This window comes from Lemur catta, chromosome 5 (genome assembly GCF_020740605.2).
Source record: "Lemur catta isolate mLemCat1 chromosome 5, mLemCat1.pri, whole genome shotgun sequence".
NCBI classification, from domain to species: domain Eukaryota; kingdom Metazoa; phylum Chordata; class Mammalia; order Primates; family Lemuridae; genus Lemur; species Lemur catta.
In genome coordinates, this window is record NC_059132.1 from 111,254,939 (window position 1) to 111,279,163 (window position 24,225).

General features: G+C 47.9%; 1 protein-coding gene across 1 annotated transcript in view; it reads left to right on the forward strand.

The window, feature by feature from the left end:
- Positions 1-23,295, forward strand: part of MFAP3L (microfibril associated protein 3 like) — a 34,658-nt gene extending 11,363 nt beyond the window's left edge. The window contains exons 2-3 of the mRNA XM_045552516.1: positions 8,094-8,522; positions 21,583-23,295. Of these exons, the coding sequence (XP_045408472.1) occupies positions 8,225-8,522; positions 21,583-22,514 (1,230 nt within the window). The 5' untranslated portion in view covers positions 8,094-8,224 and the 3' untranslated portion in view covers positions 22,515-23,295. The remainder of the gene's footprint in view (positions 1-8,093; positions 8,523-21,582) is intronic.
- Positions 23,296-24,225: the final 930 nt, after the last annotated feature.

The following is a 24,225-nucleotide window of genomic DNA, read 5'->3' on the forward strand; positions in this document are numbered from 1 at the left end:
TTTCTGAGGAAATGTCCCTCTGATCAATTAGGGATTTGTATTAATTGGGTCCAAAACTATCGTAGCCTGTTGGTTTAGAATAAGAATTTAAAGAATTTAAGTAGGTGCTAAAACATCAGTAAACTCTTCTGAAAGATGTACCTGTGATCAGAATAGCCTTCATTTCCTGTCTCAACCGCTGGAACAACTGTAAAATGGCTGTTATGGAACCAGGAGTTTTTTTTTTTTTTTTTTTTTTTTTTTTTTTTTGGAGACAGAGTCTTGCTCTGTTGCCCGGGCTAGAGTGAGTGCCGTGGCATCAGCCTTGCTCACAGCAACCTCAAACTCCTGGACTCAAGCGATCCTCCTGCCTCAGCCTCCTGAGTAGCTGGGACTACAGGCATGCGCCACCATGCCCGGCTAATTTTTTCTATATATATTTTTAGTTGTCTGGCTAATTTCTTTCTATTTTTTAGTAGAGATGGGGTCTCGCTCTTGCTCAGGCTGGTCTCTAACTCCTGACCTTGAGTGATCCTCCCACCTCGGCCTCCCAGAGTGCTGGGATTGTAGACGTGAGCCACCGCGCACCACTGATCCAGGTGATTTTAACATAATCCCAGGCCCAGTCTGGGACTGTTAGTAGCAGTCACAGCTTTTTTTGTTCTGGTTCCAATCCACTAAATTTTTTGCATGACTCTGTGCAATCCCTTACCTTCTCTGGGTTTCTGTTATTTGTATAAAGAAAAACCTTTATGAAAAGATGTCCAAGTTTCTCCAGTTAGAATGTTCTAGTTCCAGGATCAGATATGTGTGATAGACTGTTTTTATCTTGTCTGATAACCATTATGTCTGTAGAGGACAACCTTTAATATAATTTTTCTCTTCCTCCTCTGTAAGGGTTTTGTGATTCTTTTTTTCTCTTTAAAAGACTGTAGTAATGGATCCCTTCGGTATTCCGTTCCGACCAGGCTTAACACTTGTATTTAATGGGATGTCAGCAGCTCACCTGCATGTTAAAGTGACTTTTTAAAACACTGATTTGATGACCCCGGGCAATTTAAACATTATATTTGTGAGAGCTTTATTTTGTATCATTCTTAACTTTAATCAGAACAACATGCCATGTAAAAAAAAAAAAAAATGAAGATCCAAGAATGGTTTCTTAATATTATGCAACATTAAAGTTTTAAAAAAAGGGCATCTCTGGGCCTATAGTTTCTTTTTAGGTTTGAAAAACAGTGATTTAAACAGATCTGTTTTTGAAAAATATATACCTTTTGTGTATCAAATAATTAACAGCATAAAATTCTGCAGAGGCATCAACATTAATGCAGTTAGAGTCCTGACGAGACCTCGTGTGGTAGCTGCTCTCTGTCGCGGGGTGAGCTTGAACCTGGCGTGGTTCGCAGAAGCCCAGCAAGTCGGGGTGTGTTTTGTCCCACCCGTTCAGTGGCTGGAAGCTACCCTCGCCCTGCACGGCTGATAAGTACACGATGCACCAACCATGCCATGAGCTCTCCCAAGTCTCTTTTTCCTCCTGACTGCTGACTGCTTTACTAAGACAGGCCCTGATTCTCATGGTATGCAGCCACACGGCTCTGTTGGTGACAGCTTTTACATTTAAATGTCGTCACTGCTGCCTGTCATCACCACAGCTCCCACCAGCCAGGAGTTCAGAGGAGGGGACAGAAAGCCAGGAGGAGCAGCGTGGCGACCAGGCGGAGCGACCGTGGGCTCCGCGGGTCGCTGTGGGCAGCCGGGCCTGGCGCTGCCCGGGGGGCTCGCCGCTCCTGGATTCACGTGTTCACCTGCATTCCGCTGACAGTGCCAGACACCGTCCTTCACTGAGAGTTGTCACAGGTGCCGCTGAGCGGGAGGGCTGGCGTTCCCTTAACCTGCTGGGAAACGGTCACTAGGTCCCGTGTGCCCGCGTTCCTGCACCGCTTCGGATGCGCCCGCTGCTTTCCTTCCCCGCTGCTGTTGGTTCAGGCCCCTGTTCTTTTTCCCCCTGGGTGCTGTGGTGGCCTCCCGGCCACACTGTGGGCAGGGCGACCTTTTTCAACACAGAGCTGGCCGTGTCCCTTCCCGCTGAGAACCTGTGAGTGCGCCCACCCCGGGCATTACCCGCCATTCCTGTCCTCGCCAGCCGCCTTGCGGTCCCTGCGCGTCACCTGGTGATGCCTGGTTACAGACGGTTCCCACCTTGTGCCCAGGTCTCGAATCGCCGCTGCCCTGAATACGCTGTTCCCCATGGGGTCAGCTTCTCTCCCCTGGTTCACTTGGTGGCTCCTTTAAAATTACAGGATCACTCTTCCTTCAGGACGTTCCTCCCGGCCCTTCCAGACTGCTTGGGTCGCTCCCGCACTCCAGCGGGTCCTTTATACCCCTCTGATGGGGCGGTTGTCACAGTGTCTGTAATTGTTGGCTTATGTTTCTCGGTCCCCTACTGGATTCTTGGGTGACCAGAGGTGAGGACTGAGTCTTACCCCTCCCCCAGCGCTGTGCCGGGCACAGGGTCATTTCTCCAATGTGTAATGATTCGGATTGAATTGATCCCCTCCGGGTGCTTCTAAAAGTAACCTAAAAGCAGTGCCCTTTCCTGCTTCCACGTGGTGATCGCATTTGCCATCTCAGTCGGGTGTCACCTGGTGTGATCAGAGGCCTCAGGCATCTCTGCGCACGGTGGACTCTCAGACGCGTAGGAGAGAGGCCAGGAAAGGAGGGCAGGACGAGGCTTTCTGTTACATGACTGTGGACGCTGAGATAAAACTTAGCTGATCTCTCTCTTAAGTGACTTGATCCAGGACTGCAGTAATTGCTACAGGAGCATTCTCGGCCCACAGATTGCTTGGCCTTTGACTTTAGATTCTCACAGTCTATGTTCGGAGATCACCTTAACTACCTAAAACCTCAGTATAAGTTGATTTCGAAAGATGTTAGGTGAGACAGACTGGGCCAGTGAAAATTTTGTTGCCATGATTTTTCTTAAAAATTATAAAAGAAAATCATTCTTAATTGTTGCTTAAACATGTGGATATTTTGAATGCATTGAAATATATGGGAAAGGAAGTTGCAGAAATATATTCACAACTAAAATGGCTTCAGCTGGCTACCAGTTTTGAAAAGTTAACATTGATGACTTAATGAGTATTTTAGCACCTCTCTCCAATTCATGTGAAGTTGGATTTCCCCTCCTTGCTTCGTGAGTATGATCCTATCAAGAATGTGTTTTCGTGCGGAAGATGGCTTTTGTGCCTGTAACATCATTCCCACGCAAATGAAAACAGTGGGAACTCTTCGTAGATGTTGCAACAAAATCCAGTTGTGTAACTGTGCGAATTATTCATCAGATGGGGCAATGTCTGCACTGACACTGCCAAGAAAAACAATAACGTATATTCATGTCGTTCGAAGCACCGTTGTACAAGAGGCCCTTTTCCTTCCAACTCCAGAAGTACATGGGCGATAGATAGTCTTGTTGATTATAGGTAGAGAAACAAGAAATAAGACTCAAAGCAAATTAAACATTTTTAGATAAAATACAATGGTTGGGAGGTAGGGAAGGGGTCGAATTAAAGAAAGAACATTTGATGTTTGCTAAATATTTTCTCTTTTGTTCTATTTGTAGAAAATAGTCTATGAAAGTTTTCACAAAAGTCATGTGCAAACGTGAAGCTTAACAATTTGTCCATTGTAGGCCGGGCGCGGTGGCTCACGCCTGTAATCCTAGCACTCTGGGAGGCTGAGGTGGGAGGATCACTCGAGGTCAGGAGTTCGAGACCAGCCTGAGCAAGAGCGAGACCCCGTCTCTACTATAAATAGAAAGAAATTATGTGGCCAACTAAAAATCTATATAGAAAAAATTAGCCGGGCATAGTGGCGCATGCCTGTAGTCCCAGCTACTCGGGAGGCTGAGGCAGGAGGATTGCTTGAGCCCAGGAGTTTGAGGTTGCTGTGAGCTAGGCTGACACCACGGCACTCTAGCCAGGGCAACAGAGTAAGACTCTGTCTCAAAAAAAAAAAAAAAAAAAAAACAAAAAAAAAAAAACAATTTGTCCATTGTAGCTTTTGTTAAACCCTCATTTTGAAATCTGTGGTCTTTGTTCTTGCATTTTGAAGGGCTGGATTTTAAGCTGCAGGATTATAGTTCTTATGGTTTACTCTTTACTGGTTTAGATGTCTTCCGCAACGTCAGATTATTACTAACTAAACTTTTCACAATGCTGTCTGAAAGACCCCAATCTGACAAGCTGAAAAAATGACATTTGTAGGATATTTCCCCAACATCCAAAGTCACATGATGTCTTATGTTCTTCAAGGCATGCATTGTAATTTACTCTTTTTTTTTTTTTTTTTTTTGAGACAGAGTCTCGCTTTGTTGCCCAGGCTAGAATGAGTGCCGTGGCGTCAGCCTAGCTCACAGCAACCTCAGACTCCTCAGCTTAAGTGATCCTCCTGCCTCAGCCTCCCGAGTAGCTGGGACTACAGGCATGTGCCACCATGCCCGGCTAATTTTTTCTATGTAGATTTTTAGTTGGCCAGATAATTTCTTTCTATTTTTAGTAGAGACAGGGTCTTGCTCTTGCTCAGGCTGGTCTCAAACTCCTGACCTCGAGCGATCCACCTGCCTCGGCCTCCCAGAGTGCTAGGATTACAGGCGTGAGCCTGTAATTTACTCTTAAACAATTGCTTTTGGATTCCACTTAAGCGTGGCTTCATGCAGCAAGTGAATGAGCATCATCTTGGGTGCCTGGTATTGTGGAATCCTACAAGATTACACGTGCGAGTTCCTGCCATCCAGGAGCTCTCCTTGTAATTGACAAGAAGTGTCCTCAACAGAAGACAGAAAAATGCAAGGTCATCTGCCAGGGAGGACTGTGAGACGTTTGGTACGAGCTGCATGTGCCGGGGGAGGGACCAGAACCTCTGAGCCGTGGGCCTCATGCAAGGGGGAGGTAGAGGGGGGATGGATGCTGGGTGTGCAGTCAGTAGACAGGGTGCTAGCTGTCACCACGCTGTCTAGCGCCCCTTCTTCCTACCTACCTGCAAGCCCACAGCCCCTGGAGAACACACGGAAATTATCCCTCTCTCTCCCCAGCTAGATTGTGAGTGGGTGTGGCCTGTGGGTCACTGACCCTTGTGGCATTTCCCATGCCCCAAATCCCTGGCAGTGTGTCCCACACATAGTCAATATTTTTTTTTTTTTAGAAAATCTGAACTGAAAGGACATGGTATGAGATAGAAGGAATTCTTATTAAAACTATTAATTTCTTAGTGTTAATTCAGTGCTTTATTTTCAAATATAAATTTTCAGTGTTAGAGTAAAAACACTTTGATACAAACCACCTACCAATTATGCATTATGTTTTCTGTGCCTTACTGACTTTTCAAAATGGGGAAGGATGGGAGTAAGATAATGAGGAGGAGGGAGAAATTAGTTTGCTAACAAATTGCTGCATTAAAATGAAAGTCTCTGCTTCTGTATTTCTTAAGGTCTCTAAGGGAACTAAATGTGGTTTCAGAACAGTTGCTTTGTTTCTAGCCCAAAGCGCCTACTCACATTATTAAAATATAATAGCACAGCAATATCCCCTTCTCTTGCTAGCGCACACAATTGCAAGTAGAAAGCCAAAGTGGCTAGCCTTTGAAAACAGCTCTTAAGGTATGCATTTTAAAATTCAATGTGATCTTCCATTTGTTGCATTCTTCCTAATAGTGAAAAAAGAGTTAAATAGTACGTTTACTACACATATTTATTAGAATCTATTTCCCACTGTGTCTTGTCTCTGACCCTCCCCCACAGCATTTAGGCAGGCACCTGCTCTGGCCGAGGCACCAGGGGGTCGCAGAGGAGTGACCAGCTCCTGCCTGCAAGGTGCTCACTGCAGCGAATGCCTGGGGGCAGCTTGTGCCTTCTCAGACTCAGTCTCTGCCGAGGACCCAGTGCTGAAAGTCGTGTAGTTACTGCTGGTGGTGGGACAGCCATTGGTAACGTTTTAAACAAAACCCCCAAACAAGCCATGTCGTTTAAATGGCATAACTTAAAAGTAGACTCAAGAAGCATAATTTCAATAAAGGATAATTCTTGTGTACCAAGCCCAGCAGTACGTAGGTGCTTGGTGTACCTCTGATTGTGAATCCTTACATGGTAATTCTCCTGTACTTGGTATGCACTTGGCCAAAAGCACACAGCCGACAAAGGTGATGAGATCCGGGATCCTGGCCCAGTCTGTCTAGAACCTGGGCTGTGCTCCTCACAGCCATTCTGCACTGAGTATGTCATCTTCACGGCCACCCTGATCCAGGGAAACCACCGATGGAGCCAAGTGAAGGAAGACGTTTCCAGAGTCGTAGCAGGGTACTGTCATGCAGTGCAGCCTGCTCTGTCCCCCTCAGCCACGGGGTTTCTGCTGCTGGAGGACGGTGTCGGCCTTCCTGGGGCAGGAGGACACTCAAGGCCAGTGGACAGCATGGAAATTTATGGCACTGCCAAAACTCTTCTTCCCTACCCAAGAAATGTATGGTCTGAACCTAATTTATCATCTTCAGCTTTGCTGTGTACAGAATGGAATAATAATTTCTGCCATTGGAGAAGCTCTGGCTGCAGGGTTAGGGGATGAAATGGAAGACAGAGGAAGAGGTGAAGGCTAGACCTTTGGACACAGAAGTGCAGCTGCCCATGATGCCACCCCGCAGATCCTGGTGACGTTCCCCATCAGTGGGTGATGAGGAGTAATAGATAATAATAATAGATTGAAATAATGTTAACAGACCCACAAGGTAGGGTCACTGTTGCTCACTGCACAGAAAGCCAGTTACTGACACAATGAGGATTGTCAAGGAAGAAAGAATTTATTGCAGAGGATGCGTCACCTGGAAGGTGGGAGGTGAGAGGCACAGACCATCTCAGATCCCCCTCCCTGACCAGTGGGGCCTGGGGTTTTTCTGAAGGTCACATGAATAATGCGTGAGGGGAGTGAGCATCGGTACATGTTGGGCACAGGGCATGCAAGCGCCGTGCACGTCATGCTGGTATTGGTACATACCTCGCACGATCAAAAACATATGGTGGATAAGTCCCTCCCATGGCGGGGATTTTAGTAGTATAATGAGTTAGGGGGTAATGTTGGTCATTCTTTCAGCCTCGTGTGCAGGTGGGACGTGGGGAATGGGCTGCTCAGTGGGTCCTTGGGCACGATCTGTGGTGAGGTGTCCCTTGTGTTCTCGGGACAAACAGGCCGTGTAAGGCTTTGTACTTGTCTCACGGCTGCAAGGAGATTCCACCGTTTCTGGGAAAGAAACTCAAAAGGGATGCCTCAGGACAGCAGAAAGTTACAAAGTTTTGGTCAGCACGTCTTACTGAGTCTGCTAAGCTATTTTCTTTCCTGACTGTGAAACTGCAGTTGCTAAGTTACTGGTGTCGAGATAAGACTCACTGTCTACAATTCAAGGCCACTTACAGCAGCCGGCTCTAGCCACAAGGTGAACACTGAAAAGTCATTTGGAATAAAAATACTATTAGAAAAACTTTTCTTGCTCATGGAGCCGGTCACGATCACACAGAGCAGAGTGCACTAGGCGACAGGTGACGAAGCTCAAAGGAGCATGGGCAGTTGCGTGAGAGGGGAAGGGGTGTCCCGAAGCTGAAACGGGGAGTTAGGAGCCAGCCAGGCTGACTCTGGAGGGGTCCTTCAAACCCAGCGGAGCCCCAGCCGCGACCACTGACACAGGCTGGGAGAGGAGTTCAGGGAACTGCCCGGTGAACAGTCGGGCCATCCGCGGGGAGAAAGGCCACGGGTGGAAGGAAGGAGACCTTGTAGCAGTGAATGAAAGAAGCTTCAGTTTTTGAACTCTGTGAAATAATATGATGTAAATGTAACATAAGACATATATTTGTTCCTACTAAGAGCTATGTGTTTTAATGGCAAAAATAGCAAATTTATTTTGTTATTTCTGTGAAAAATATAATTCAGCATTTGGAACATCTTTTGGTTATGTTTAAAAATTATGTAGGTTTGTGTTTTAGCTGGACTGCTAACGTTTTATAAATAGTATTTTTCAAGTATATTAATGCCAATGTGCTAATATTTATGTGTATTTTTTTTTTCAAACAGGTTTTTAATCCAGTACCAACTCTATGGGTCCAGGATGGGTTTGTCCCATGGCCCGCTCTGAGCAGCGTGCTGTCTGGTAGAAGATTCCCGGGCAGGCGTGTCTCTGTTGCCTTACAGAGCAAGCAAGGAAGATGGACCGACGGAGGAGCCATCCGACCGTGTGCTTTCTACCTTCTGTGCCCTTGTTAATCCTCGTGTCCACTCTGGCACCTGCTGAGAGTGTGACTAACAGCACTTTAAATGGCACGGCCGTGGGCCTGGGCGCTGTGCCCGTGGTCATTGCCAGGACTGACCATATCATAGTCAAGGAAGGGAACAGTGCCTTGATTAATTGCAGCGTTTATGGCATCCCCGACCCGCACTTCAAGTGGTACAATTCCGTTGGCAAGCTGCTGACAGAAGAGGAGGATGAGAAGGAGAGAGGAGGAGGTAGGCTTTAAAGTTGTGACACGTGTCATAAAACACAAACACGGGCTCTGGAGCCAGCACCCCGAATGTTAGTTGTTCTCATGCGGGTCGTTTAAAGATCTCATTTTGTCCCGGTTTTCTAAGGCGGGAGAGGGAATATGTGTCCTTAGGATTCAAAGCAGTAATTAATTCATTTTTTTCACTCATTGACTCAGAAAACAAAGGACAAACATTGAAGTCTTTTCACAGGCCTCTTGGAATTTTGTAATATAAGTTGTGGTCCCCAACCCCTGGGTCACAGCCCGGTACCGGTCAGTGGCCTGTTAGGAAACGGGCCGTGTGTCGGCACCTGAGCCCCCGCCGTCTCCCCAGCCGCAACCCGCCACCCTCACCCTCCGTCCTTGGAACAGTTGTCTTCCATGAAACCGGTGCCTGGTGCCAAAAAGGTTGGGGACCACTGAATGCATTCAAAACGTTATAGGGACAAGTGCAGAGTGGATTTTCTCTAAGAATATATGACACATTTATAAGGGAGTTTTGTTTTCTTTCATGGAAATGGCTCCAATAAACAATATAGCGGTTGTTTCTCAGTAAATGTCAGTTTAATTCGGTGACTGTGGGTTTACACATCCTAAAAGAAGTCCCTGTGCAAGGTCTTAGTCACCAACTGGGACGGTTCTGCGTTCCTGGAGACCTGGCTGAGGCTTCCAGACTGAGGCCAAGAGGAGGGAGGATGCATTAATAATAATAGAGTGCTTGGTTTTTAATGAACAAGTTTCTGGCCAAAAGCTGTGACTCACCTTCCTAAGCACCGAGCTTCCTTGGGGAAAGACTCTAGCTTGAGAGAGGATTGGGTCACCAGGGATCAGAACATTTCTTGTCTGAGATGTGAGAAGCAATTGTCTGGAAACCCCAGCCCCCAGCCTGCTCTGAGTGACCAGAAGGAGTTAATCCACTTTGCTCAGCACTTACTGTGTGATGAAGTGGGAGGCTGGGGGCGGGGAGTGAAAAGACCATTGTGCCCCAGTAGCAGCTTGTTTCTTCCACGCACGTGGCCCTCCCCTCCCGTCCCTCAGCCCCTCAGCCCCATCACCAAGGAGCAATCCCCAGAAGAGTTTCTGCTCCAGGAGAAGCTACATTTTTAATCTTTGCCTCATTTTGTCTAAATTGCTCTGAAAAAAGAGTAGAGGCTAATGCCTCTATCTCCTCAGGGGCTCGGTGAGTGGCGTGTCTTGCAGCTGCACGCCAAGGGCCAGGGCTGCAGGCGTCTAAGTAGTCGGGACGTGGGTTCACTCTGGTGCTGTCACTTGTGGCACCTTTGCTTGGCCGTTTAAGGTTGTACAGCGTCGTGAAGCGTCTCCCCTTAAGTCAAAACATATATTATCAACCACCTTTAACCCAGGAGAGTGGCACTCTTTCGCCACCAAGTAAAATTGTGGAACCATGGAAATTTTAAATCAGAAGGGACCTTAAAGACATTATAGTCCAAATCCCCTTTTGCTGAAATTTGCCCAGAGTTCTGCTGTTCTTAAGGGGCTGTGACCGGAAGCTTCACCACTGACGGTGGAAAGGGGAGGGAACACGACCCTGGCCCACAGCTAGCGTCCCTTCAGGTCACAAGGCAGTGATGTCACCCTTGCGAAGGGAGGGCAATAACCATGGTGACACACCGTGTCAGGTCTTTCTGTGGGGCTGGGCTGCCGCTAGGGATATTGGGGCGACTGGACTGAGGGGAACAAGGACTCCAGACCCGGATCCGCCTTTCCCTGGGCCCTGAAGCGAAGGTTATCCGTGGATGCCCAGGAGTTGGGACTGGACACTAGACGCCTGAGCCTAAAGTGGAGGAAAACCGGGGGACGACTCAGTGCTGGGGCCTGAATTTCAGTCACAGTTTGAGTATTGTCCCGAAGCCCAGCGCGTTACTGCTTCAGAGACGTGCGTGTGGTGTCTTGGTGGAAAGGCCCTGTGACCACCGACGTGGCCCTGGCGAGCGTCTCGGTCCCAGACATCTTTTTTTTTTTTTTTGAGACAGAGTCTCACTCTGTTGCCCGGGCTAGAGTGAGTGCCGTGGCGTCAGCCTAGCTCACAGCAACCTCAAACTCCTGGGCTCAAGCGATCCTCCTGCCTCAGCCTCCCGGGTAGCTGGGACTACAGGCATGCGCCACCATGCCCGGCTAATTTTTTCTATATATATTTCTAGTTGTCCAGATAATTTTTATTTCTATTTTTAGTAGAGACGGGGTCTCGCTCAGGCTGGTCTCGAACTCCTGACCTCGAGCGATCCACCCGCCTCGGCCTCCCAGAGTGCTAGGATTACAGGCGTGAGCCACCGCGCCCGGCCCCAGACATCTATATATTTAGGATGTTGAGCTAGAACTAAATGGTGGTCAGTTTTGGCCCTGTTTGCTCTTGATTATAGTTACGCTGTGGTTGGTCCACACCAGCAGCATGTCGGCAAAGCCCAGGCTGGTGGTGCCCAGGTGAAAGCTTTGGGCACAGGGTGCTGCTTGGCAGAATTCGGCGCTCTCGTCTGGTCTGTAGCCAGCAGCCGTGCTGATAAATCAGTTCACTATTTTAAATCTCTTAAGGAAGATGCACTTTCGATTTTTAAAAAGAACTTGTGATACTAGTACTTGATGTTCCAGCTCAGCTTTTGTAATTACAATGCATAATAATAGTAATTTCAGAGCACAAGTAGCATGGGGTAATGTACCTAACAACCAAGCAGCATGTAGACAATAGCAGAAATGAGAGATTCCTCCTCAGAAAATATTAGAGTTTTAGTGCTGGAATGTCCTGTTATAACCCATCGTCTTTAGCTTTTTGTTTCTAATGGGGGAAATGCCCATATTGTAACATGGGCAGAGATTTCCATTTTCAGGCCAGCAGGCTAGAAGTTTAAGTGGAGCAGTGTTTCATTTATAGCTCAAAGAGGTGATCGAATGTAGTATGAAAAATGATGCTAATGTTCTAGAACCTGACCTAGGTTCACTAGGACAACTGATACAGCCAAACCGGCAACATTAATGTCTTAACTAACTGCTGCCATTTATGAAGCCCTGGTACCAATTTACATGTTATTTCTAATCCTTACGATGAGAATGACGGCGAGATGTCATTAGTCCTTTCACGTACAAATGAGAAGCTGGTGACTGGAGAGGATACTACACAACCAGAGTGTGGCCAGCATTGTCCCTTAGGTGTCTGTAGGTGACACATGTTGAGGGGCATCTAACCAGACTGAGTGAATGTGAACAGGATTCCTGGATGGAAAAGGCGCTGTAACCGTAGCATCAAAGTTGGACAGCGCTAGGGGCTCGGGTTTGTGCTGTGGCGTGTGCGTGTGCATGGCACGCACACACACACAAATGTGCCCAAGATCACCCGGTAAGTTGCTGGAGAAGCACACTACCCCTCGCTCTGTGATCCGCCTGGAAGGGAGCAATTTCGTTTCTGCCCTGAAGAGGTGAGACAGCCGCTCCTCCCACCCCAGGAAGAGCGGGGCTGTTGCTGTCGTCGGCGGAGCGGCAGCTGGTTCGCTTTGCTTCCCTGGTGCTTGTCAGTTCAGCTCCACGGGATCAGGAGAGGCTAATGGATACTCTATATCTGGAAGATTTTGGGGGATATTCACTGAAGAATGTGTTTGGGTGGTCCACCAGCCGTGTTGCCGGAATAACGCAGAATTCAAGCCGTATGAATGACCACAAATGGCCACGGAATGTACTGTTGTCAGTTTTCCTTTGGCTAGAAGTGAGTAGAAATGTATATTTGACGGGAAGTGTTACGAAAAAGTCCTAATTATTTCAGGTACTAATTATCCAATGTATTTTTGCTGTGGCTTCTTACTGTGACTTTAAACCATCGACATTCACATTAGCACCTTTATCAGATGGTGAGTGACAAGCTGTTCTCAGGAAAGTCAGCTCTGTATGGGTTTGTTAGGGATTGTTTGAAATTCTTCCTTGAAGTTAGGTTCCCAGTTATTTTGTGGATTTGTTTTCTATGCTCTAGTAGTGTCCTGTCACCAGAAACAAGGATTTTCTTTAATGATAAGTATGCATAAGAGTAAATCTAGCTGAATTGTGCAAAGTTCATAATTGTCGCAACTACTGTAGCGTGGGATTCGTTATTACAAATTTTATCTTTAGCTTACATTACTATTGTTTTTGCCCCTCTGCTCTTGCAAATCCTTTGACTGGATTGCAGTATGCCTTTTAACTGGTTCTGCAGGGACGTCAGCAAGCTGTGCCAGCCAGGGGTTAGGACTGTGGTTATCACCTCCCCGCTTAACATGTACCAGGAGGTCAGTGCTCGCCATATTCAGTGTCAATCATCCGTTACCGCTAAGATCAGTGTGCTATGAAAATATTGTGCTGAGTCCTTGTTAGTACATTAAACACTTGAGATAAACGCATCAGGAGACGTTAAACACGATGTTTGTAATTATGAATATACTATTGGAATTTCAGAAGAATCAACCCACAGTCTGTCTTGGAGCAAGTTCCTTGACTTCCCTGAGCCACAGTTTTCTCATCTGTAGAATACAGATAATCCTTTTTCACTACCAAGTGGGGTTGTGGGTCTGAAATTATACACTGAATGCTTAGCATAGTATCTAAGACATACCACGCTCTCGGTAAACGGCAGCTGCCGTTGCTGTTGTTGGTACTGTACTCTCTCCTCACAGTAATAGGTTTCAGATGCTCGAATCCCTGTTTCTCAATATAGTGTGTTTTGCAAAGAGAGAAAGTAGTTTTCTGCGTAAGGCTTGCTATCTCAATTTCTCAACCTTTTTAAAGCTCAGTAAATACAAAAGAAATTTGTGTCCCCTAAATGTTACGTGAAATTTCAAAATGTTGCGACTGCCACGGCGGCACGTTTGGAACTGTCAGGGGACTCGGTCACGTGTGTGCACAAAGGGCCCGTTGGCATCTGCTGTGCTTCCACTTCGGAAAAGAGCAGTGGATGTGGAAATTACAAAGTATCTTATTGCATAAGACGAACTTTGCGTTGACCTAACCCAGTGTTCTTAGCTGGGACCTCTTTCCCCTGCAAGAGGACGTGGGCAAGGTCTGAAGACATTTTTAGTTGTCACAACAGGGATTGGGGGGTGGGAGGTTCTGCCACTGGCATCCGGTGTGCCGAGGCCGGGGCACTGCCGCGGTGCTAACGTGGAGAAACCTGGTCAAACCCAAAAGAGCACCCCGTAAAGAATCATTCCAACGTACATCTTTGAGTCAGGTGTCGGAACCCATAATGCATTCTCCCATAACAGCAGTTTAACTTATGGTACTCAGGTTCATTTTCCAAGTTGAGCCCTATCAAGAGCTAACCTGGCAACCACCATTCTTGTGTTTCTTAAGTGAGTTGAGCTCCTTTTGGGATGGGAGCTGAGGCGGCTTTAGTCTTAGCAGTGAAAAGACCCTTCCAGGTCCGTCCCTGCTAAGGACGACAGCTGAGAATCCCACGATGGAAGTTATTTACAGGAACCAAGCGTAGGGCGCGCTTGTTTTGGAAGACCACCTCTAGCTCCCCTCAGAAAAGACGATTGTTAACCCGCACGGCATTTACATGCTTGACGCTTTTTTAGAAATTAAGATTACCAGATCAAACTAGTTAGAGGAACAAATGTCTCCTTTTCCAGGAAATAAAAAGACAGTGGGTTCTTTTCAGATGTTAATACCTCTAAGCAGCACAGAACAGGTTATGAACAGCACAGTCCTCCCACCCCCACCTTGCTGAGCTGAAAGCTGAGCTAAGCCTGTATTACCCGAAGCCGCCTTTGCTCCGCTGAGGAAACAGCTTGTCAGAGCTGCCCTAGTACATTCTGAAGAGGCCTCTTGGGAGGACTGTGGATGGCGCTGGGGGTACAGGAGCCCTCGCAGCCTGTGGGGTTTATGACCTGACTCTGCGGTGGCTTCAAGGAGCTGTCATTTCCCGAGTAAGCCTGGGAACAGGTGCAGCCATGCGGTGCCGAACTTGTTTTCAATTATGTTTTATAAAAAGGCACGGGTCCTTTCTCCTCAGCAGCCCGTATTTCACGCAGTTCAAAACATGCGTATTTATAGACACAAACACATATGCACACGTTTGGTGCTTATTTGATGAGTGCCGCTTCAGCGTGGTACTCATTCAAGTGAATGTGTTTCATTTATGTTTGCATAAACATGTATTGGAACTCTCATCATAGGAATGTTTTTAAGTTGTTTCCAAGAAAATAACATGCTTGTTTTGGCGGATTGAACCCTCCTCCTTGAAAATCACAGGTGTGTGAAGCTTAAGTCGAAGTATCTAAACAGGGTTGTGAATAGAATTTTAATCTTTTCTGCCACTCGTTGGAGACATAGACAAACCATCTATCACTTTGTTTACCCATACGCATTCACAGAAAGCGATATCTAACGAAAAAGAAGTCTTTTTACCCAAATAAGTAATTTGAAAGAAATTCTAAGAGCTTGGCGTTTGCATCTGATGTTAATTTTTAATGCCCAGTGATCCTCAGGAAAAGCCAGAAAGAGTCAGGATTTCCGAGACAGGGTGTTTGGAGAAAAGCTGTAATTACAGTGTCTTTGTAGACTGTGCTGTCACTTTCCCTGTGGCTCTTCAGTTCCAGGATGTGTCAGTTGTTTGCGTGAGCAGTAGTTCGATGGTGTCATGTTGGTTTCACCTCGAGTCACGATACCCCCCTGCCATAGAATCTCTTGCCATAGAATCCACAGGTTCAGCTGTGGCCATGTGATGCTGTTGGTCACTTTTCTTATTCCTGGGGATCTACCTGGCACCGTCCTATTGCCATGACGCTGCGCTGTGCTGTGCACATGCCACCACGGCGAGCTCAGTGGTCCCCGTCAGCCGCTGTCCTGGCATGGCTTCTCCCAGGGGAGGAAGGCTCTGGAACTATATCCCCGGGGAGAAACGCTATTCGTAAAAAGAAACTTTTTTCATTACCCTAATGTTCTTACATTCGTTAATGTTTTTCCAGTCAACCTAGGCTTGCCTGATTGGAAGAATTTCAAGAAGTCTGAAGCGGGTCATAGGTTCCGCTGATTGTAAACTGGGACGGGCGTCTGCACATCAGCCTTGCGGCAGCTTTACAGACCCACTGCCACCGCGGCGGGCGGGAGCGTCCCGGCCCGTCACCTCCGCAGCGCGGGGTGGAAGCAGGGCCTGCCCTACCTTGCCAGTTGGGAACGGGAAAAAGTTATGTTTTAAAAATCACTTAAGCATCTTTAAGTCTAGTTATAATTTAATCATCAGCGATTTTGTACACATAGGCACCATTCACATCCCTTGTTTTTGTGAATTATCTGTTCCTATCCTTTTCCCATGTTTTCTTTTGGGTTTGTCTTGCTTGATTCATAGCAGTTCTTTGTTTTATAGTCAGCATTTGTCAAATATTCTAGACTTTTCTCCCAGTCATTTCTTTTTAACTTTAATATGACAAATTTGATATTGCAAAAAAATTAAATTTGGGGGAAATCTGATCCATCAGCATTTTCCTTTATAGCTTCTGAGATTCTTGAAATGCTTGAAGAGGCTTTCCTATCCCAAGGTCATAAAAACATTTTTGTATCCTCTATTGATTTTGTACTTTTAATTTTACGTTTAAATCTGCAGAGTACTTGGGATTTATTTTTATGTGTCACATAAAGTAGGAATTCACCTTTATTTTCTTTCAAATGAGCAGTCATTTATTCTGACAGCCTTTCCCCGCTGGTTTGCAGCAGCATCTTCCTCATTTTTGAAGTTCCCAGATGCGCAGCTGCGTCTGCTTCTAGACTTTCAGGGTTTCTCCGCTGATTCAGAGGGCAGAGCGAGGACCCCCCAGGGCGCGAGGCGAGATGCCAGGGTGGTGTCTTCACTGGGCCGAGAGCGTGTCAGGCGGGGACTTGGCGTGGGAAAGAGGGGAGTCCCCGCCAGGCAGAGAGGAGGCACGTGGGAGGGCCCTGTGGCCCCTCTAAGTGAGGAAGCAAGGTGAGCCTGTCGGGTGGGGGGTGGGAAGTCACAGAAAATGAGGTTCAAAAGCAGGAAGGGTCTAGTTCTCCCGCAGGGTGAGGATAAAGCCCTCGCGCGTTCCAAGGCCATCGTGTAACCCGCCCTGCGTTCTGCCGTCCTGCCCTTCTCTGCCTTCACCCGCTTGTCAGATCAGCAGCTCGTGCCGTGTTCTCTCTCGTGCCCACGCGAAAGTCCCTTCTCTTACCCCCATTCCTCTCCTAACCTGTAAGCAGACGCACTGCCCCCTGTGGGGAGCTCTTCCTCCCTGTCCCCTCCCCCACGTGTCACCACACTTGCCACGTGAGCCTGTGGTTTTCCGTTGGAGTGTGTTTCCCCCGTGGACTGGATGTGTTTTGCACTCGGGGTCACGTCTGGCTCCTCTGTGTTCTCATCCTCTAGCACGGAGCCTGGTGCACACTTTGCTCCGTGCTCCTTGTTGACTGAATAGTGAACAAGATAGAAAGGATCACTGCCCTTCTAAAAATGTCAGCTCCGTTGTGCAGCATCACACACGTGCTGTGGTGCGGCTCAAAAGTAACATCTGTCAGCTTTTCTCTTTGCACAGGAGAAATTGTCACCACAATGCTTGTGTTCGCCTCTAGGAGGTTTTCATGTCACTCTTGTGCCTGGAGTTTCGTGGGGAAGACGGACAGGTCCCTGGCAATCTCTCATCTCGGAGAGAGGTAGCAGCCCTTGCTCCGTTGCATGTGTCAGCATTTTAGCCCAAGGCCTCAGGTGTGTGTCACCTGCCAGGACAGGAGTGGGATGAGGAGGGATGGAGGAGGGGCCGTTCCAAGGGGGCGACAGTCTGAGCAAGGTAGGGAAGTGCACAAGTGAACCCGCATGGAGAGCCTTAGGGTGTTTCGTGTCATGTTCTGAAAGGGGTGGTTACACGCCTGCCTGGGTTATCTCCTCCAGAATCCTTGCATGTAGAACTGACTTGGCATCAGCTGTTAACATTTTGGTTTTCATTTGTGCTAAAATGATGCAGCTTCATGAAAATTCAGTGCATTACTTTGACATTCCCACTCAGTTACAGTTTAAAATACATGGGGACAGCACCGTGTGCGCCTGCTTCGTGCATAGCGCTGGCGATCTCCTGTGACAGTCGTCGTGGGTGTTTGTATTTCCTTAACTTTCTGCAGCCGAAGTCAGGACCCTTCCAGAACGAGTCACAGGGAAAGGTGTTTACAGACTGAGGTGAATGGTAACGTGCAGCACAAAGAACGTTCTCAAGACGTTCCCCGCGGGACAGGGACCGTGTCGGGATTCTTCTCCAGCGTGGGCCCAAGGCTGATGTGAGAGGACCCCCAAATAGATTTCACACCGTCTTCAGTTTTCAGAGCCGTGTCTGGTGGTAGAACATGCAGAAACCTTTATTTTTCACTAATGGAGGGGCAAGCTGAGGCTGAGAGAGGAAGTATGTGGAATCTTAGTTCCCAGAAGGAAAGAAATGTATCAGGCTTTGAAAAGAGAGAGAGGCCGGCAGCTCACACCTGTAATCCCAGCACTCTGCGAGGCCGAGGCGGGAGGATCGCTTGAGCTGAGGAGTTTGAAACCACCCTCAGCAAGAGCAAGACCCTGTCTCTACTAAAAATGGAAAAAATTAGCCGGCCAACTAAAAACTGGAAAAGAATTAGCCGGGTGTGGTGACGGCACCTGTAGTCCCAGCTACTCTGGAGGCTGAGGCAGGAGGATTGCTTGATCCCAGGAGTTTGAGGTTGCTGTGAGCTAGGATGATGCTACAGCACTCCAGCCCAGGTGACAGAGCAACTCTGTCTCAAAAAAAAAAAAAAAAGAGAGAGATACAGATGTACATAACTTTTTGAGGTCAGAACCTTAGTTCTGTTACAGTCCTTGGAGATGCATGTGTTTTGGCTTCCAGAGACTTGGGCTTGCTCTGTGGTCTGGTAACAGTGTTTACTCCAGGTCACATGCTCGTTTCACCATATATCACCCGAGCAGAAGCCTAAGTGTCATTACGCAATTACCTTAATATCCATAAGATAAGGATGGTGTTTAAGAGGAATCTGGGAAAGGACTGAAAACAAGAGATGTTTCGGTTTCCTTGTCCTAGATTGGAAATAGGAAATTCCTGGCAGAGGGAGCTGCCACCTCAGTCATTTAACTAGGGTTTGCAGCTCCTATTATAGGCAAAACCCCAGCTGTTTTAGGATTCTAATGTATGCATTCATGTTTGTCGTGGTTTATAGTTAAGTCAAAATAGTCACTTCACAGATACATGGCTGGGCTTCACATTTTAAGAACAAATGAGGTTAAGAATTGGATAAAGTATAAAAAAATTTTAGTCTAAGGACCTATTGTCCTGGGCTAAGAATCAGAATATGCTCCTAAACAATACCTTATCTGTGAGAACTCTCACAGGTCTCCCCAAAATGAACCACTCACATCCCTAGTTAGGTTGTGTTTGATTCCAGGCTTTGCTCCTTCTAACAATGTGGCGAGAAACTTCTGAAGTGTCTATAAATTGTTGTCGGAATTGAACTGCTTGGTTCCAGATTAGATAAATACATGTCAATAGAAGTTAAAAACATGTCTGAAAATAACCATAAAGTTCAAGTTCAGAAACATTTTCAAATATCCAGTAGGGGAAAGCGTTGAGACATTGTAACTAGTATTTTCACATTTTATTTTTCTAAAATAAAAATAATATTAGAATAATTGTAATTGGAGTCTGACTGTATGGTTAGAGCACAGTCATCGCTGCACTTGCTGTTCGGGGGTGGGGAGGAGGCTGTTGACGCTGTCAGACGTCTGCGTCACAGTTTGGGCTCCTTTCTGCTTCTGTCCCCTGCGTCGGGTTCAGACCGCGCTGCCCTGTGTTCACAGATAATTTCCCCACAGAAGGCGGGGGAGAAGGGGAAAAGGAATGGATCCAAACCATTCCCCGTGCAGATAACCTCATGTTCTCACCCTCCTCCATCCCATCTCCTGCTATGTTTTCCAACAGAATAAGCAAATACTGCAAGGAGAGTCTGTGAATCTCTGGAACCCAGTGTCTTCCGTATGGAACGAGCTTTCAGTCATTCTGTTCTTTTCTATGTGGGCTGTAGTCCACTTTTGTGAGACTCGCAAGTTATAAGAAAATAAATTGATACGGTGATTTTCCTAGCCTCGGTCATCGTATGTTTGGGTAAATCTCCAGCTGAAGTGCGAAACTGTATGTGCAGGGCATGGAGGAGGTGGAGGCTTTGCCCACGCCCCGTCTGAGTGAGAGAGAAGTGCACAGGCTGGGTGGCAGGCTTGTCTGTTCATACACATCCACAAGAAACGGAAAATTCACCGGAATTTTCTAAGCCAGTGTTTTCTCTTGGGGGAGGTACACTGGCTGAATTGTTAGCAGAGGGTTACTCGGGGACACCAGGAACCGCTCCTCAGAGATGTGCTTTCAGGAGGCGCAGTAGTGTGACAGCGTCTTTGCAGAGGCTCCTGCCGGTTCGCCAGAGCGAGCAGATGGGGAGGGGTGTGGACCCGGGAGGGGCCTCCGTGCTCCGCCCAGCCTCCTTAGGAATGTTCTGGCAGCAGAGGACCCTGCAGTAAGACAGGCTCTCTGTAGATTCAGTCCACAGTCCACTGAGACCCTGGTCACTGAGGTGCTCATGAGATTGATGAAAAAAAAAAAAATGTTGCTTTTGGGAAATCCCAGACTTTTAATTAGAATTAAAACTCAGTGCCATGAGGGGAGCAAACAAGTAAAATACAGTGTAATCTTGGCTACTTCCAAGGAAACGACGTGTTAAATTGCCCAGCTCTTGGGAGCAGTTTCCCTAGTTGTCTGGTTGCCCTTACGGAGAAACGTCTGCCTGCTTCTTACGACTGCGGAGAAACCTGCCCACCCTGTGTGCTGTGTGGGGCCGTCCGGGGAGGCAGGGGGATTCGGAAGGGCACAGACTAAGACCCTGAAGCCAAACCTGCTATCGTGTTTCACAGGGGTCTTCTGGCTGCAGGTAGACAGGCCAACTGAGGATTAATCCAAACTGAGGTGTTTCACTGGCTTCAGAACCGCATTCCCAGGGCAGCGCTAGATCCTTTCCCGAGAGGGAGGCGGAGGGGAAGAAAAATCGCATGTATCAGTGTACATTCTCCTTCGTGTGCAGCTCATTTTCCATTTGATGGGTCTGTAATTTATTTGCAAGGCTAAAACAAATTGATATTAATTCATATCCAGCCTCTGAATATTCACATCGTTAGCTTGTAACTTTAAATACGATAGACCATTCATTGTAGATCCTCGAAATTAATGACATGTTACGTTTTAATTAACTGAGGTCATACAAGGATACCTTCAATCTCAAATATGAGAAACTCAGGTAAACAGTTATAATTTAATTGAATTAAACTCCCCAGTGAATATATGTATTCATGCTCACAGACAGGTTAGAAAATCCAGTGCTACAATTAAGGAATTCTTTGATAAGAGCACGGTGTCTTTCAGATTATTTCTCTCATTTTTCACTAGGATTTGGAGTTACACAATATAGTTTGGTAGTTAAGATTGCAGCCTTGGCTCACGCCTGTAATGCTAGCACTCTGGGGGCTGAGGCAGGATAGGATTGCTTGACCTCACGAGTGAGAGACCCTGTCTCTACTAAAAATAGAAAAAAAATAGCCGGGCATGGTGGCGCATGCCTGTAGTCCCAGCTATCTGGGAGGCTGAGGCAGGAGGATCGCTTGAGCCCAGGAGTTTGAAATTGCAGTGAGCTGTGAGGAAGCCACTGCAGTCTAGCCAGGGTGACAGAGCAAGACTCTTGTCTCAAAAAAAAAAAAAAAATAGTACAGCTTGTAAGTGCACATTCATCTTCCAGTTCTGCTTCCAAACCAGTGGCCTTCAGAAGGTCGTTTGATCTAACTGTGCCTCAGTTTCCTCACCCTATAGAAGGGGGCCAGTATGGGTGCCTGCTTTGCAGAGGTGGTGTGAAGATGCAAAAACCGCGTGTCGCTGTCTGGCACACGGCAGGCACGTTAGGTGTTCCTCCGCCGTAGCAGGTGTTCTTAGAAACACACACGTCTGTAGTGACGGGAACCGAATGTCCTGGGCTGAATTCTCTCCTCTCCCTTCCCACAGGGAAGTGGCGGATGCACGACAGCGGCCTCCTGAACATCACCGAGGTGTCTTTCTCAGACCGAGGCAAATACACGTGTGTCGCTTCCAACGTCTACGGCACCGTGAACAACACGGTGACCCTGCGTGTCATCTTCACCTCCGGGGACATGGGCGTCTACTACATGGTGGTCTGCCTGGTGGCCTTCACCGTCGTCATGGTCCTCAATGTCACCCGCCTGTGCATGATGAGCAGCCACCTGAAGAAGACCGAGAAAGCCATCAACGAGTTCTTCAGGACGGAGGGCGCGGAGAAGCTGCAGAAGGCGTTCGAGATCGCCAAGCGCATCCCCATCATCACCTCGGCCAAAACCCTAGAGCTTGCCAAAGTCACGCAGTTCAAGACCATGGAGTTCGCGCGCTACATCGAGGAGCTGGCCAGGAGCGTGCCCCTGCCGCCCCTCATCATGAACTGCCGGACCATCATGGAGGAGATCATGGAGGTGGTGGGGCTGGAGGAGCAGGGGCAGAACTTCGTGAGGCACACTCCCGAGGGCCAGGAGGCCGCCGACAGGGACGAGGTCTACACCATCCCCGGCGCTCTGCAGCGCAGCGACTCGCCCACCGCCGACTCGGACGCCTCCTCGCTGCACGAGCAGCCCCAGCAGATCGCCATCAAGGTGTCTGTCCACCCGCAGGCCAAGAAAGAGCACGTGGACGACCAGGAGGGGGTGCAGTTTGACGTCAAAGACGAAGAGGAGACCGAGCCGTCGGCGGAACATTCCCCCGAAACTGCGGAGCCCTCTACCGACGTGACGTCCACGGAGCTCACCTCCGAAGAGCCGACGCCTATTGAGGCAGCAGACAGGGTACTGCCGCCAGCTCACCTGGAAGCCACAGAGCCAGCAGTGACATGTGACAAAAACACCTGCATTATTTACGAAAGCCATGTCTAATTTAATCAACCCCGAAGAGCTATGCATATCAAGCAAACCAGGGCTGCGCCTCGTGACACAGATGTAGTCCGCACTTGCCGCCAAGCCTTACCAGGAGACTCTCGCCCTTGGGTCGGAGGGACGCCATTCGGGAAGGGGACACACCTGCGTGCAGTTCGTGTGGCTGGAATTTCCCCGTGAGAAAGGACGCGAGAAACATCAGGGTGCAGAATCGATGCTGTCAGACAGAAGGTGTCTTCTGTCCGTGTGACGTGAATTTCAGAGGCTGCTCTCTGCCACGTACCTTAATCAGCGACGTCCCTTTGGCAGAGAGCACACCATTGTGAGATATTCTGGGTCAGGAGCCCTGTCCAGTGCATACTGCATTGCTTTTCCTTTTGAACATTGTAGGTCCGCTACAATAGCAAATGCACGTACCTGGGTTTGTTGCACTTTCTTCTCAGTTTTAATTGCTTCCCCTGTTCCTTTATAATGGAGTAGTTGTTATTATATTAATACTAATTGCTCTTTCTGGTTTAGCCCTTTTTGCCATTTTTGTCCTTATTTTTCACTAGAACATGTACCTCAGAGGCCTTGGTGCCGGTCACCAGTACCAGGGCTGTGTCTCCACGCCATTTGTCACGTTCCAAAGTAGTTACTAGGCTCGTTATTTTTCTCATTCCCCAGGCCCATTTCCACAGAAAGCCTTTTCTGTTTCCAGTGAAGCTGCTGTCGTGAAACTGAGAAACACTTTGCCCCAGAATAGCACTTTAATAGTCGAATAAAAATGTGTTTACCTGTTTGATTCCGAGAGCCTTTCGATGAGCTCAGCGGAGGTGTGGAGGGAGGTCACGAAGGTTAAATACACCCACGCGACCCGTGAAAGTCACTGTTTACGTTTAAGTAACATCATCCTCCAAACAGAGGCTGATTCTTTGCCTGGAAAATTTATTGGTTCCAAAGACAGAGGCATCTGATGAATTCCTGTGGGCTGTGGCACGCGGGCGTCCCCGGCAGGCCTGCGGGGACCGTGTGCTGCCAGGTGGTGCAGGCAAGCGCTGTAGGGCAGCGTGTGCAGGTCTGCGAAGTCGCATAGCCGGGCCCGCCCGTGTGAGCTGCGTGGCTGACTGTGGGTGCTTGCAGGGAAGCGTGAGAGGCTGGGTGATGGCATGGGGGGCTGAGCGCCAAACCTCACGCCAGAGCTTTGAGTCATTATTCAGTCCCCTGAGAAAGCCGTTACACGCGAGGCAGTGTGTCGTTACGGAAAGACGACAAAACCAGTCATCTGAAGGTTAGTACCTTTACCTGACTGTGCCAATGACCAGCTGCCTGGCTGAGGGCACGTCTCGGCCTCAGTTTCCCTGTCTGTGCGACAAGGCAGATTAGATGAGCTCCAAGCGCCGTTTAAAGGGTTTCCCTGTCTCACAGAGCCAAACCGTTATTGACAGCCTTGCACTTTTTCACTCAAAAATTACTTTGAGGATTTTTGCTGTCATCTCTGCACTTACCTGACATTTCTGTGCTGCGTTGCTTGCTCAAATAGAGGGTCGGTGTTGAAAAATCGTAGCATTTTAAACAAATTGTGGATCTTCTCCTTCCAAAAAATCATTAGGACTCCTTCCACGGTTTAGCTAGTCTTGGTGAGGGTGGGTGGTGGTATTTCATTTTCACCTGTAAGCGGGGAAGGTAGTAACCTTAACATGGTGGGAGGGTCGTGGCCACGCCAAAGGGT